This window comes from Rutidosis leptorrhynchoides, chromosome 3 (assembly GCF_046630445.1).
Source record: "Rutidosis leptorrhynchoides isolate AG116_Rl617_1_P2 chromosome 3, CSIRO_AGI_Rlap_v1, whole genome shotgun sequence".
Lineage (NCBI taxonomy): Eukaryota > Viridiplantae > Streptophyta > Magnoliopsida > Asterales > Asteraceae > Rutidosis > Rutidosis leptorrhynchoides.
The window spans coordinates 54932642-54947960 of NC_092335.1; the positions used below are offsets into that span (position 1 = coordinate 54932642).

At 34.4% G+C, this 15319-nt stretch overlaps 2 protein-coding genes across 2 annotated transcripts; one reads left to right on the top strand and one right to left on the bottom strand.

The window, feature by feature from the left end:
* Nucleotides 1-8489: 8489 nt before the first annotated feature.
* LOC139896131 (F-box/kelch-repeat protein At1g55270-like) lies at nt 8490-11286 on the top strand. The gene is made up of 2 exons (XM_071878717.1): nt 8490-8769; nt 9644-11286. Exons 1-2 carry the CDS (start codon nt 8704-8706, stop codon nt 10892-10894), a joined length of 1317 nt encoding a protein of 438 aa, XP_071734818.1. The 5' UTR covers nt 8490-8703; the 3' UTR covers nt 10895-11286.
* A 398-nt stretch (nt 11287-11684) lies between these two features.
* Nucleotides 11685-13334, bottom strand: LOC139896132 (uncharacterized protein At5g01610-like). The gene is made up of 2 exons (XM_071878718.1): nt 12773-13334; nt 11685-12002 (listed from the first exon to the last, which is right to left on the bottom strand). The coding sequence occupies exons 1-2, from the start codon at nt 13310-13312 to the stop codon at nt 11958-11960; spliced, it is 585 nt and encodes a 194-aa protein (XP_071734819.1). The 5' UTR covers nt 13313-13334; the 3' UTR covers nt 11685-11957.
* Nucleotides 13335-15319: the final 1985 nt, after the last annotated feature.

The following is a 15319-nucleotide window of genomic DNA, read 5'->3' on the forward strand; positions in this document are numbered from 1 at the left end:
TCTCACCAGATCAGCACACTTCCTGCCAATAAGAGAAGATGACAAGATGGAGAAGTTAGCACGACTGTATTTGAAGGAAGTCGTCTCCAGACATGGAATACCAATCTCTATTATCTCTGATAGGGATGGCAGATTTATTTCAAGATTCTGGCAGACATTACAGCAAGCATTAGGAACTCGTCTAGACATGAGTACTGCCTATCATCCATAAACTGATGGGCAGAGTGAAAGGACGATACAAACGCTTGAAGACATGCTACGAGCATGTGTTATTGATTTCGGAAACAGTTGGGATCGACATCTACCGTTAGCAGAATTTTCCTACAACAACAGCTACCATTCAAGCATTGAGATGGCGCCGTTTGAAGCACTTTATGGTAGAAAGTGCAGGTCTCCGATTTGTTGGAGTGAAGTGGGGGATAGACAGATTACGGGTCCGGAGATTATACAAGAAACTACCGAGAAGATCATCCAAATTCAACAACGGTTGAAAACCGCCCAATGTCGACAAAAGAGCTACGCTGACATTAAAAGAAAAGATATAGAATTTGAAATTGGAGAGATGGTCATGCTTAAAGTTGCACCATGGAAAGGCGTTGTTCGATTTGGTAAACGAGGGAAATTAAATCCAAGGTATATTGGACCATTCAAGATTATTGATCGTGTCGGACCAGTAGCTTACCGACTAGAGTTACCTCAACAACTCGCGGCTGTACATAACACTTTCCACGTCTCGAATTTGAAGAAATGTTTTGCTAAAGAAGATCTCACTATTCCGTTAGATGAAATCCAAATCAACGAAAAACTTCAATTCATCGAAGAACCCGTCGAAATAATGGATCGTGAGGTTAAAAGACTTAAGCAAAACAAGATACCAATTGTTAAGGTTCGATGGAATGCTCGTAGAGGACCCGAGTTCACCTGGGAGCGTGAAGATCAGATGAAAAAGAAATACCCGCATCTATTTCCAGAAGATTCGTCAACACCTTCAACAGCTTAAAATTTCGGGACGAAATTTATTTAACGGGTAGGTACTGTAGTGACCCGAACTTTTCCATGTTTATATATATTAATTGAGATTGATATTTACATGATTAAATGTTTCCAACATGTTAAGCAATCAAACTTGTTAAGACTTGATTAATTGAAATATGTTTCATATAGACAATTGACCACCCAAGTTGACCGGTGATTCACGAACGTTAAAACTTGTAAAAACTATATGATGACATATATATGGATATATATATAGTTAACATGATACTATGATAAGTAAACATATCATTAAGTATATTAACAATGAACTACATATGTAAAAACAAGACTACTAACTTAATGATTTTTAAACGAGACATATATGTAACGATTATCGTTGTAAAGACATTTAATGTATATATATCATATTAAGAGATATTCATACATGATAATATCATGATAATATAATAATTTAAAATCTCATTTGATATTATAAACATTGGGTTAATAACATTTAACAAGATCGTTAACCTAAAGGTTTCAAAACAACACTTACATGTAACGACTAACGATGACTTAACGACTCAGTTAAAATGTATATACATGTAGTGTTTTAATATGTATTTATACACTTTTGAAAGACTTCAATACACTTATCAAAATACTTCTACTTAACAAAAATGCTTACAATTACATCCTCGTTCAGTTTCATCAACAATTCTACTCGTATGCACCCGTATTCGTACTCGTACAATACACAGCTTTTAGATGTATGTACTATTGGTATATACACTCCAATTATCAGCTCTTAGCAGCCCATGTGAGTCACCTAACACATGTGGGAACCATCATTTGGCAACTAGCATGAAATATCTCATAAAATTACAAAAATATGAGTAATCATTCATGACTTATTTACATGAAAACAAAATTACATATCCTTTATATCTAATCCATACACCAACGACCAAAAACACCTACAAACACTTTAATTCTTCAATTTTCTTCATCTAATTGATCTCTCTCAAGTTCTATCTTCAAGTTCTAAGTGTTGTTCATAAATTCCAAAAGTTCTAGTTTCATAAAATCAAGAATACTTTCAAGTTTGCTAGCTCACTTCCAATCTTGTAAGGTGATCATCCAACCTCAAGAAATCTTTGTTTCTTACAGTAGGTTATCATTCTAATACAAGGTAATAATCATATTCAAACTTTGGTTCAATTTCTATAACTATAACAATCTTATTTCAAGTGATGATCTTACTTGAACTTGTTTTCGTGTCATGATTCTGCTTCAAGAACTTCGAGCCATCCAAGGATCCATTGAAGCTAGATCCATTTTTTTCTTTTCCAGTAGGTTTATCCAAGGAACTTAAGGTAGTAATGATGTTCATAACATCATTCGATTCATACATATAAAGCTATCTTATTCGAAGGTTTAAACTTGTAATCACTAGAACATAGTTTAGTTAATTCTAAACTTGTTCGCAAACAAAAGTTAATCCTTCTAACTTGACTTTTAAAATCAACTAAACACATGTTATATATCTATATGATATGCTAACTTAATGATTTAAAACCTGGAAACACGAAAAACACCGTAAAACCGGATTTACGCCGTCGTAGTAACACCGCGGGCTGTTTTGGGTTAGTTAATTAAAAACTATGATAAACTTTGATTTAAAAGTTGTTATTCAGAGAAAATGATTTTTATTATGAACATGAAACTATATCCAAAAATTATGGTTAAACTCAAAGTGGAAGTATGTTTTCTAAAATGGTCATCTAGACGTCGTTCTTTCGACTGAAATGACTACCTTTACAAAAACGACTTGTAACTTATTTTTCCGACTATAAACCTATACTTTTTCTGTTTAGATTCATAAAATAGAGTTCAATATGAAACCATAGCAATTTGATTCACTCAAAACGGATTTAAAATGAAGAAGTTATGGGTAAAACAAGATTGGATAATTTTTCTCATTTTAGCTACGTGAAAATTGGTAACAAATCTATTCCAACCATAACTTAATCAACTTGTATTGTATATTATGTAATCTTGAGATACCGTAGACACGTATACAATGTTTCGACCTATCATGTCGACACATCTATATATATTTCGGAACAACCATAGACACTCTATATGTGAATGTTGGAGTTAGCTATACAGGGTTGAGGTTGATTCCAAAATATATATAGTTTGAGTTGTGATCAATACTGAGATACGTATACACTGGGTCGTGGATTGATTCAAGATAATATTTATCGATTTATTTCTATACATCTAACTGTGGACAAATAGTTGTAGGTTACTAACGAGGACAGCTGACTTAATAAACTTAAAACATCAAAATATATTAAAAGTGTTGTAAATATATTTTGAACATACTTTGATATATATGTATATATTGTTATAGGTTCGTGAATCAACCAGTGGCCAAGTCTTACTTCCCGACGAAGTAAAAATCTGTGAAAGTGAGTTATAGTCCCACTTTTAAAATCTAATATTTTTGGGATGAGAATACATGCAAGTTTTAAAAATGATTTACAAAATAGACACAAGTACGTGAAACTACATTCTATGGTTGAATTATCGAAATCGAATATGCCCCTTTTTATTAAGTCTGGTAATCTAAGAATTAGGGAACAGACACCCTAATTGACGCGAATCCTAAAGATAGATCTATCGGGCCCAACAAGCCCCATCCAAAGTACCGGATGCTTTAGTACTTCGAAATTTATATCATATCCGAAGGGTGTCCCGGAATGATGGGGATATTCTTATATGTGCATCTTGTTAATGTCGGTTACCAGGTGTTCACCATATGAATGATTTTTATCTCTATGTATGGGATGTGTATTGAAATATGAAATCTTGTGGTCTATTGTTACGATTTGATATATATAGGTTAAACCTATAACTCACCAACATTTTTGTTGACGTTTAAAGCATGTTTATTCTCAGGTGAATATTAAGAGCTTCCGCTGTTGCATACTAAAATAAGGACAAGATTTGGAGTCCATGTTTGTATGATATTGTGTAAAAACTGCATTCAAGAAACTGATTTCGATGTAACATATTTGTATTGTAAACCATTATGTAATGGTCGTGTGTAAACAGGATATTTTAGATTATCATTATTTGATAATCTACGTAAAGCTTTTTAAACCTTTATTTATGAAATAAAGGTTATGGTTTGTTTTAAAAATGAATGCAATCTTTGAAAAACGTCTCATATAGAGGTCAAAACCTCGCAACGAAATCAATTAATATGGAACATTTTTAATCAATAAGAACGGGACATTTCACATCCAACCTCAAGAAATCTTTCTTATTTACAGTAAGATATCTTTCTAATACAAGGTAATACTCATATTCATACGTTGTTTCAATTTCTATAACTATAACAATCTTATTTCGAGTGGAAATCTTACTTGAACTTGTTTTCGTGTCATGATTCTGCTTCAAGAACTTTCAAGCCATCCAAGGATCCTTTGAAGCTAGATCTATTTTTCTCATTTCCAGTAGGTTTATCCAAAAAACCTGAGGTAGTAATGATGTTCATAACATCATTCGATTCATATATATAAAACTACCTTATTCGAAGGTTTAAACTTGAAATCACTAGAACATAGTTTAGTTAATTCTAAACTTGTTCGCAAACAAAAGTTAATCCTTCTAACTTGACTTTTAAAATCAACTAGACACATGTTCTATATCTATATGATATGCTAACTTAATGATTTAAAACCTGAAAACATGAAAAACACCGTAAAACTGGATATACGCCGTCGTAGTAACACCGCGGGCTGTTTTGGGTTAGTTAATTAAAAACTATGATAAACTTTGATTTAAAAGTTGTTCTTCTAGGAAAATTATTTTTCTTATGAACATGAAACTATATCCAAAAATCATGATTAAACTCAAAGTGGAAGTATGTTTTCCAAAATGGTCATCTAGACGTCGTTCTTTCGACTGGAATGACTACCTTTACAAAAATGACTTGTAACCTATATTTCCGACTATAAACTTATACTTTTTCTGTATATATTCATAAACTTAAGTTCAATATGAAACCATAGCAATTGGATTCACTCAAAACGGATTTAAAACGAAGAAGTTATGGGTAAAACAAGATTGGATATTTTTACTTGTTGTAGCTACGTGAAAATTGGTAACAAATCTATATTAATCATATCCTAGCTAACTTATATTATATAATACATATATTCTAATATATTATGTAATCTTGGGATACCGTAGACACGTATGCAAATGTTTTGACATATCATATCGACCCATCTATATATATTATTTGGAACAACCATAGACACTCTATATGCAGTAATGTTGGAGTTAGCTATACAGGGTTGAGGTTGATTTCAAAAATATATATACTTTGAGTTGTGATCTAGCCTGAGACGTGTATACACTGGGTCGTGGATTGGGTCAAGATAATATATATCAATTTATTTCTGTACATCTAACTATGGACAACTAGTTGTAGGTTACTAACGAGGACAGCCGACTTAATAAACTTAAAACATTAAAACGTATTAGAAATGTTGTAAATATATTTTGAACATACTTTGATATATATATATATACATATTTGTTATAGGTTCGTGAATCGACCAGTGGCCAAGTCTTACTTCCCGACGAAGTAAAAATCTGTGAAAGTGAGTTATAGTCCCACTTTTAAAATCTAATATTTTTGGGATGAGAATACATGCAGCTTTATAAATGTTTTACAAAATAGACACAAGTACATGAAACTAGTTTCTATGGTTGAACGATCGAAGCCGAATATGCCCCTTTTACTTGGTAACCTAAGAATTAGTAAACCAGTCTACTAATTGACGCGAATTCTAAAGATAGATTTATTGGGCCCAACAAACCCCATCCGTTGTAGCGGATGCTTTAGTAGTTCGAGTTTTTATATCATGTCCGATGGATGTCCCGGAATGATGGGGATATTCTTATATGCATCTTGTTAATGTCGGTTACCAGGTGTTCACCGTATGAATGATTTTTTTATCTCTGTGTATGGGATGTATTGAAATATGAAATCTTGTGGTCTATTATTATGATTTGATAATATATAGGTCAAACCTATAACTCACCAACGTTTTTGTTGACGTTTTAAGCATGTTTATTCTCAAGTGATTATTAAGAGCTTCCGCTGTTGCATACTAAAATAAGGACAAGATTTGGAGTCCATGCTTGTATGATATTATGTAAAACTGCATTCAAGAAACTTATTTTTGATGTAATATATTCATATTGTAAACCATTATGTAATGGTCGTGTGTAAATGGTATATTTTAGATTATCATTATTTGATAATCTACGTAATGTTTTTTAAACCTTTATCGATAAAATAAAGGTTATGGTTGTTTTAAAAATGAATGCAGTCTTTGAAAAACGTCTCATATAGAGGTCAAAACCTCGTGACGAAATCAATTAATATGGAACGTTTATAATCAATATGAACGGGACATTTCATGAAGAGCGAGGGATTATTAATCTCTGTTTTGCAGATGATCTTTTTATCTTCTCTTCATCTGACTGTACGTCTGTTCAAGCTATTAGTACGGCTTTAGAAGAGTTTAAGATGTGGTATGGGTTGGTTCCAATTTTGCCAAAAAGTACTACGTTTTTTTGCTAATGTCACGCATAGTCTTAAAGAGCAAATTCTAGCTCTAATGCCCTTTGATGAAGGTGTTCTTCCGATAAAATATCTAGGTAATGATTACAAAGTTCTAGTCGACTGAGTGAAGCAAAGAATAAATAGTTGCCAAAATAAATTTCTCTCATTTGCATGTCGAGTTCAACTTATTAATTCGGTTTGTCCTCCTTGCAAATTTATTGGCAATCCGTGTTCAATATTCCATCATCTATTATAAAAGAAATTAAATTTTTGATGCGTACGTTTCTTTGATGTCAAGGAGATATGAAGAAAGGAAAAGCAAAGGTTTAATGGGTGGATGTGTGTCTTCCTAAAGAAGAGGGTAGTTTGGGTATTCGAAGATTAAAACAATGGAATTTAGCTCTTTTAACAACTCACGTGTGGAGGATTTTTGCGCATAAAAGTTTCCTTTGGGTGAAATGGATACATACTTATCGATTAAATAATCAAAACTTTTGGGATGTTTCAATTCCATTAAATGCTAGTTGGGGATGGTGTAAGTTACTTAGTATGCGTGATGTTATGATGGGAAGATTTGTGCATGACATATGCAATGATAAGAGTACGTCAGCATGGTTTGATGAATGGTTAAGTATTGGTACTTTGCTAATGGTTGTTAGACGACGAGACATAATCCAAGCGAGGTACACTTTATAAGATTCGGTTGCGGATATTGTTCAAGGTGTTGGTGCGTGGTATTGGCCGCATGACTGGGTGGATCGATTTTTAGTGCTATCGAATTTAGCACCTCAAACGTTATCGAATGAACCAGCTTTTGTGAAATGGAAGGATATCAATGACATTAAAACTCAATTTTTGATAAAACAAGTGTGGGACTGTTTACGTCTAAGGGCTCCACAAATACAGTGGTTTTCGGTTGTTTGGCACTCTCACTATAACCCTGTACATGCATTTGTTCTATGACTTCTTATGGGAGAAAGACTGAAGACACAAGATAAACTGCAAGTTTGGGAAGTTCATCAACATGCTCTTTCCTGTTTGCTATGCAGTTCAATCCTTGATTCCCACGACCCCATTTTCTTTTCATGTACGTTTCCATCCAGGGTATGGACTTTGGTGTTACAACATTGTGAATTTTCGATAACCAGTCATTCTTGGAGGGATTTTATGTTGCTACTGTGTCCGTTTGCCTCTCGAAATCTAGCGCGTATTGTGATCATAAAGTTACTATTTTCGGCTACAGTTTATTTTCTTTGGCAAGAGCGGAACAGACGATTGTTTAATAAGGGCAGGCGTTTTACTGAACAGGTGACGAGAAGATTTATTCAACGGTTAGTTTAAAGCTTATGAGTTTCAAATAGAAGTCCTCATCGAGTGCGATTCGGCTAAAATCGGATTGGAAAATTTCATGAGTTTGTTTATTTTGTGTTCGAGCTTCACGCTCTAGTGAGCTTTTTCTGTTTAAGTTAAAGCTTGTTACTTTTGAGTGGTTATAGGGCCTGTCATATAACTTCGTGCTTATTTCTATTTGTTTGTTGATATCAATATATTCATCCGGTGAACTCGTTTATCAAAAAATAAAAAATAAAAAAATAGAAAAAGTCTAACTTTCGTTGACAAACAAAGTTGAATTATTATCAATCCATTATCCAATCAGGAGGACGTAATCAATTAATTATTATTATTTTCTTGATTGTTAAATTACGGAGTAGTTTTTTTATTCAATTAATTAAAAAATTAAATGTTCCAAAACCTACCATAATTAAACAACACAGGGGTCCAGCTGTGATTTCTCACTTCAGCAAAATAAGTCCTCTCTTCTTTCATTTTTTAATTTTCTTAAAATCTCGAAATACACACACATTCACACACTTTGCATTTTTATACATAAAATTAGAAAAAAGGGTTTCTTTTGATCTTGTGAATATTGTAATCCTGGGATCAGATTTCAAGACTGCTGCGTCTGCCTTTTTTGTTCTCGATCTAAGATAACATAGTAATCCGAAATCTCTGATTAATTTAATTGGAATTAAAATAATATTAAAACTTATGAAATTGGTGCAATTGTGAGTTAGATGGCTCAATTATCTTCTGAACCTGAAAGGTCTCAACAAAGGGGTTTTCGTGTTCAAGCTCCACTGGTAAGTCAAACATCTTTGACTTTATTTTTTGTTCAGTTCATTTGTTAGATTTTGATGGGTACCCAGATGAATCTTGAAGAAATTAACAATCTTTATGAGAATTTTGATAATTGCATGTGAAATCGGTTATGGGTTATGTTTCTTCGTAGAATATGTGGGTAATGAGTGATAAATAGAGATACTTAGATGAAATTAAGTAAATTTTGTAATTAATTTTGAAATTAGGTTTGAGATATGATGTGGTTTTTTGCTAACTTGAGCTCAATTGTGTTGGGGATTGGTTTCTTGGTAATTTGGGGGTAAAAAGTTTTAATCTTTATGCTTTTTTTTCTTTCCGAGTTTCTTAAGTAACCTATTTGATTACTAGTGTGCCTGCACATATGTTGTTATTAATGAATGCAATTCATCAGCATTTTGTTTAAAAAGAAAAAAAAAATTAAAATTCTGATGATGGGACTTGTTTCTCATACTACCAAAACTAGTTTGTGATCGAAAAGCTCGGGTTTTGATGTTCTTTGTTGTGTAATCTATGATTGTTAGTTACAAATTTTGTAACTTTTTACTGCAAACAGTAGCTCAAATTTGAGAAATTTTGTAGAAGAATATAACCATTAACCGTGTAAAACAGCCTCATACTGTTTCATTCATGCCATTTCATTACCACCTGTATATGACAAACACAAATAAAGAAAAGTTGTATGAGGGCTAAACTTATTGCGTCTGACATATATTGACACATCTGTAAATGGATATCTTGAAATACTTGTATGTGTACGGTGATTGAAAGAAACATACTTATCTTTTTGACCTTCGAAGTCTGATGGTGTTGTAATTATGGTGATGTTTTGTATCCTAACATGGTGAAACGATTCAGGTTGAGTCTGTTTCGTGCTACTGCAGAGTCGATGCAGGCTTGAAAACAGTAGCTGGAGCAAGAAGGTTCGTCCCTGGGTCAAAACTTTGTATCCAGCCCGATATCAACCCGCGTGCACACAAGTCCAAAAACGGGCGCAGGGAACGAACCAGGGTTCAGCCACCTCTCCTACCTGGCCTCCCTGATGACCTGGCAATCGCTTGTCTGATCCGGGTCCCACGTGCCGAGCATAACAAACTTCGGTTAGTTTGCAAACGATGGTTCCGACTTCTTTCGGGGAACTACTTCTATTCGTTAAGAAAGAGTCTTGGATTTGCAGAAGAATGGGTTTACGTTTTTAAACGAGACCGTGATGGTCGAATTTCCTGGCATGCTTTCGACCCCCTTTACCAACTGTGGCAACCGCTGCCACCTGTCCCAATGGAGTATGGTTTTGCACTCGGGTTCGGGTGTGCAGTTTTAAGCGGGTGTCATCTTTATCTGTTTGGAGGTAAAGACCCGCTTAAGGGTTCCATGAGACGCGTTATTTTCTACAGCGCTAGGACAAATAAATGGCATAGGGCTCCCGATATGCTTCGAAAAAGGCATTTTTTTGGCGCATGTGTGATTAACAACTGTCTTTATGTCGCGGGTGGCGAATGTGAGGGAATACACCGAACGTTACGGTCCGCCGAAGTTTACGATCCGAATAAACACAGATGGAACTTCATATCGGATATGAGTACGGCTATGGTGCCGTTTATAGGAGTGGTTCACAACGGGAAGTGGTTCTTGAAAGGGCTCGGTGCCCACCGTGAGGTTTTGAGTGAAGTGTATAGCCCGGAATCTAACACATGGGGGTCGATAACGAACGGGATGATTGGTGGTTGGAGAAATCCGAGTATTTCGATGAACGAGCAGCTTTATGCGTTGGATTGTCGTGATGGATGCAAGATTAGGGTTTACGATGAAGATACGAATTCTTGGAAAAGAATTATTGATAGTAAGGTTCATTTAGGGAGTTCGCGTGCTTTTGAAGCTGCAGCTCTTGTTTCGTTAAATGGGAAGTTGTGTATTATTAGAAATAATATGAGTATTAGTCTTGTTGATGTGTTGAGCCCGAATAAAGAAGTGGAGAGTAATCCGCAGCTTTGGGAAAACATTGCTGGAAAAGGTCAGATTAAAACGTTGTTCACAAATTTATGGTCAAGTTTATCAGGCCGAAACAATCTGAAGAGCCACATTGTGCACTGCCAAGTGCTTCAAGCTTGAAGAACTGTTGATGATGATTGATCAAGAATGCGGTTTTTGTATGTACGGAGTTTGACTCGATGGCTGCAAACAAGAACATAACGAGGAGGGTCGAGAATCTGAAGAAGCCAACGTGATGATAGTAAATGGTAAGTTTAGAGGTGAGATAGGTTTGTACAAAAATCAAATGTAAGAACCCATTGGTGAGAAAGCAGGAATTATAAAACTCGTTTTGTGACTGTTTTTGGCCTTTTTGAGATCTTATTCGCGTGCATAATTGAATTATCTGTTGATTACGAATTCTGACATGTACTTTTCATTGATTTCTTGTGACCCATGAACTATTATAGTGGTCTGGGCAACTAAAGACTTGTAGCATGCTTGAAGGTTATATTGTCATTCAATAAGATTCGTACGACTGTTCATACATCATGTATTGTAGTTTCGTCAATCAATTTTAGTAATGGAGCTTCAGAACAGATGTTTAAAATGAAGTTGCATTCTAGCATAAACAGGCCTGGTTTGAACTAAACTAGGACTAGGATTAAGGCCTACCTTGCACAATCATAACACTTTTTGGATGTAGAAACTCAACTACGAAGATTCAGTCTGTCGGTGTTAACTTATGGGACCAGGCCAGCTCCCCAGGCATATATACCTGCTCCGTTTGTTCATCAGTCCAGCTAATTCATAAGGGGACCATGGGTAGCAGTGAACTCGACTAAACAGGAAGATAATGCACCAGTCCCCTGACCCTATGACATAAATCATCACATACATTCATTCTAATTTGGATCACCATCATAAAGATAATAAGGTAACCAGAACATTAAAGTCATTCATTATTTACTAGTGAGTCATTACACACAGTGGAAAGCTCCTACAACATCCGACGCAATATTATACATTTCTTAGTAATAGTACAATCTCCGAAAGTTCACAAGTTCTTATTCATTATACTCACATATAGAGGCTCAACGAGGCTCAACAATAAGCTCAGCCCAGTGGCTTCTGACCTTTAAAACACACGATACAAATATATACCTATATTATTCCCACTGCATGTCACCACCTGGTGTTACATCTACTCTGTAATCAGCATTTCAACCTCATCAACAGTCTTTGGAAGCTGTAAAAGAAAAAATTACGATAAAAGTTAGTCACAAACAGACGGGGTCAGTGAGAGCAGGTTGACAAAAAAGATAAAAGAGTAGCAAAACGGTCCCAGATGGTCTAAAACCCACCCTTTGAAGACATAATGTACTACTATGTTGACGAAACATACGAGTGTATCAATCAATTATTATACAATCAAGAAAGACCAATATGTTGCTACCATTTACGATCTCTTATCTTCGTCTGACTACCTTAAGCCAGGTCAAGCAATACAACTAGGCAAGTATATGATGCTAAATTACCTATTTACGCACTAAGTCCATGAATCTAAAGCATAACTATTCCATAATAAAAGATCTGAACGTACTGTTACAACTTGAATTCTTACTCAGTTTCTGGAGTTGAAATCCAATACCTCTACTCATTATTATCAGTTCAACCACTAATTCTTTCAGCGAGGGAGTTGGTTAATACGATCAACTTTCATAACGTTATTAACTTACTACAATCACAGACTTAGTTATTTCAGTGCAAATAGCCAAGCAATGTAATCTAACATATAATTATATATTATTATTTTTTTTTTTTGGCAAAAACTAGTATAAATTCCCCTGTTTTATGATACTACAGCTGAATGCTAACCACTAAGCATACAGCAGACTGAAATATGACATTAATGCATTATTCAAGTAAATCTCTATGAATTCAATCAACATTGCACTTATAAACAGTTAAAACTATACATACTTGTTTCATATATCATATATAAGTATATGCATATACCTGAGAGGTAGGATTTGAGGAGAAAGGGCAGAGTGCATTTTCCGTACAAGCATGAACCGTTTCAAACTGATCAATATCAAGCTCCTTATTAATAATCCCAACAGTAAAGTAAATATAATCACTAGCAGGTAAATCAACCCTAATTTCATCAACACTAAACCAAAACAAAAACCTCTTCACTTGAATCCCATCCAAATCAGTAATCGATCCAAAATTAAGCTTCCCTGTGATCTTACTATCATAATACACAAGGTAATCGAACTGTATATAACACGGTTTCTCAAGTTCAACGACAAAACTTCCGTCATCGGATGATAACGTGTACGATTTAACGGAATCAGGTAATAGGCCACTAGGAAGACCGTACTTTTCGAGGATTTGGTAAACGGTTGGTTGATTGGTGACGGAGAGTGCATTAGTTGACGTGATTAAGATGACTAGGGTTAGGAGTGTAATTAGGGTTTTTGCCGCCATTGTTATTGTAAGTTGTCGGTAGTGAACTACTGAACTGTGGTTTGTGAATTTATTGGAACGTGACATGATATCCGCTGATTTGTACCGACCGCCACGTGTTTGAGTTGTGAGCGTGGCCCGATTTTGACCAAATTTGACGATTTATTTAAGGGTGATGATATGTACCCAATCTATTTTTATTATCTACACAACTATCATGCTTTACAGTGTTGTACAATACAACACTATAAAGCATGCTGGTCCGTGGCGATTTCAGGATTAGAACTCAATGGTGTACCGAATTTTTTTTCAATAGTAATTATATTTGAATGCTATTTTAGTGGTTATTTGCCTTCAAAAAACCACGAATTCGAAAATATATGTGATCCGAATAGTTAAATTTTGTGGTGTCCTATACAATTTAAAGGAAAAAGTATAGATTCGTAAAATATATGGGGTCCTATAGTTAAATTTAGTGGTGTCCTATACAATTTTTAGAGTATTTTCTACAACAAAATTTTAAACTAGTGGTGTCCCGTGACCCCACGGGTTACAACCTAAAGTCGCCACTGATGCTGGTCGTGTACATAACAAAAATAAGTTGTGTACATATCACTCCCCTTTATTTAACTCCGTTATATCGGTTATTTGACATTTTAATGTGAAGGTAAAGCTCCTAACATTTGATAAAGTTAAAACCAGCGGGACTAGAGGTTGATTCAATCTAACATTTGCGCATAGTTATTATGCGCAATAGAGGTGCGAATGTTAATTGCGACGAGCACATATACTAAAAGATGTTTAATGCCAAGGATCAAGAGTACTATAATAGAAATGTCATCACCTCATTGAGGGTTAGCCACTATCATTTGTGATAATTGATAAGTCACATTTTACATTAAAGGTAATATGCTCTTAAAAAGTATGAATATGTTATTACTTGATCATGTGGATCTTTATGTTTGGGGGACTGGTGGACTGGTGGTTATACACTTAAAGATGAATAATCTTCGAGTGATGATTGTAGGGTCCTTCAAACATTGAAACACCCTTTAAACATGGACCAAAATAGTCTCGATTAGATTAGTATTGTATGCTTTGTATTAAGGTTTTTCGGGTTGTTAAAGGACCAAAATAGTCTCGTTTTTAGATAGTTTTTGTTTAGACGGTTGCTTTCTAGCTGCGAACTTCCTCGTTTCCCTCGTTCTTTTGTATTCTCCGTTGAGTGCGCTTTTCTTTAGAAAATGACTTCATTTCTATATAAGTTTTAGTTATTTTTACTAATAAAAAGGTAAATACCGTTTGGTCCTGACATAGAGAGTCTATTCACCATACAATGATCTTATTGCTTATTCGTTCTCCATGTGTTTCGGCTCTGTGTGTAGCGAGAATCAAGTTTAAAGATGAAGGCACCTCGGATCACATAACGATACAAATCATGCCATAAAATCCTCAATAAGTTGACTTCTATTAGCAAGTGAATCCACTCACTCAAAACGATTTTTTTCAGCGAATATATACATATTGTTCTGACAAAGTCTTCAGTTCTCACTTTTTTATTCAAATGAGAGATGTCTAACAAAATTAAATCGTCACTTATACAAAACAAACCATCCAATATTGAGCTCTTCTCCACCACCAACAAATTCTCATTGGTAACATTATTGGAACTATACAATTACATGTCGTCTTTGCTTGTTTGGGTTCTTTTGTAGAAAGATCTTTGATATTTATGAAGTTTTAGTTTTTTCCGGAGAAAAAAAAAAATACATTCTTTGGTTTTGAAAATGATACAAGAATAATTTTATGTACAGAATAAGTATAATGAGATGACAATTATATGAAAAAATAAACATTTTCATACGATTTTCTCTAGAATTCTTTGATATTGATAACTTATATAAGTATTGAAAAGTTAACTATTATCTTTTGATTACTTATATTAAATATTGATTAGTTTAATGTTTATTAGGACTAATTTTAATATCTAGAATGAAGACTTCTAAAATAACGAGATGGCTCTGACTCCAGCCAGCTTAATTTAATTAGATGTTCCTTTGATCCCTTCGAGTGTTGTTGCTGCATAAAAACATA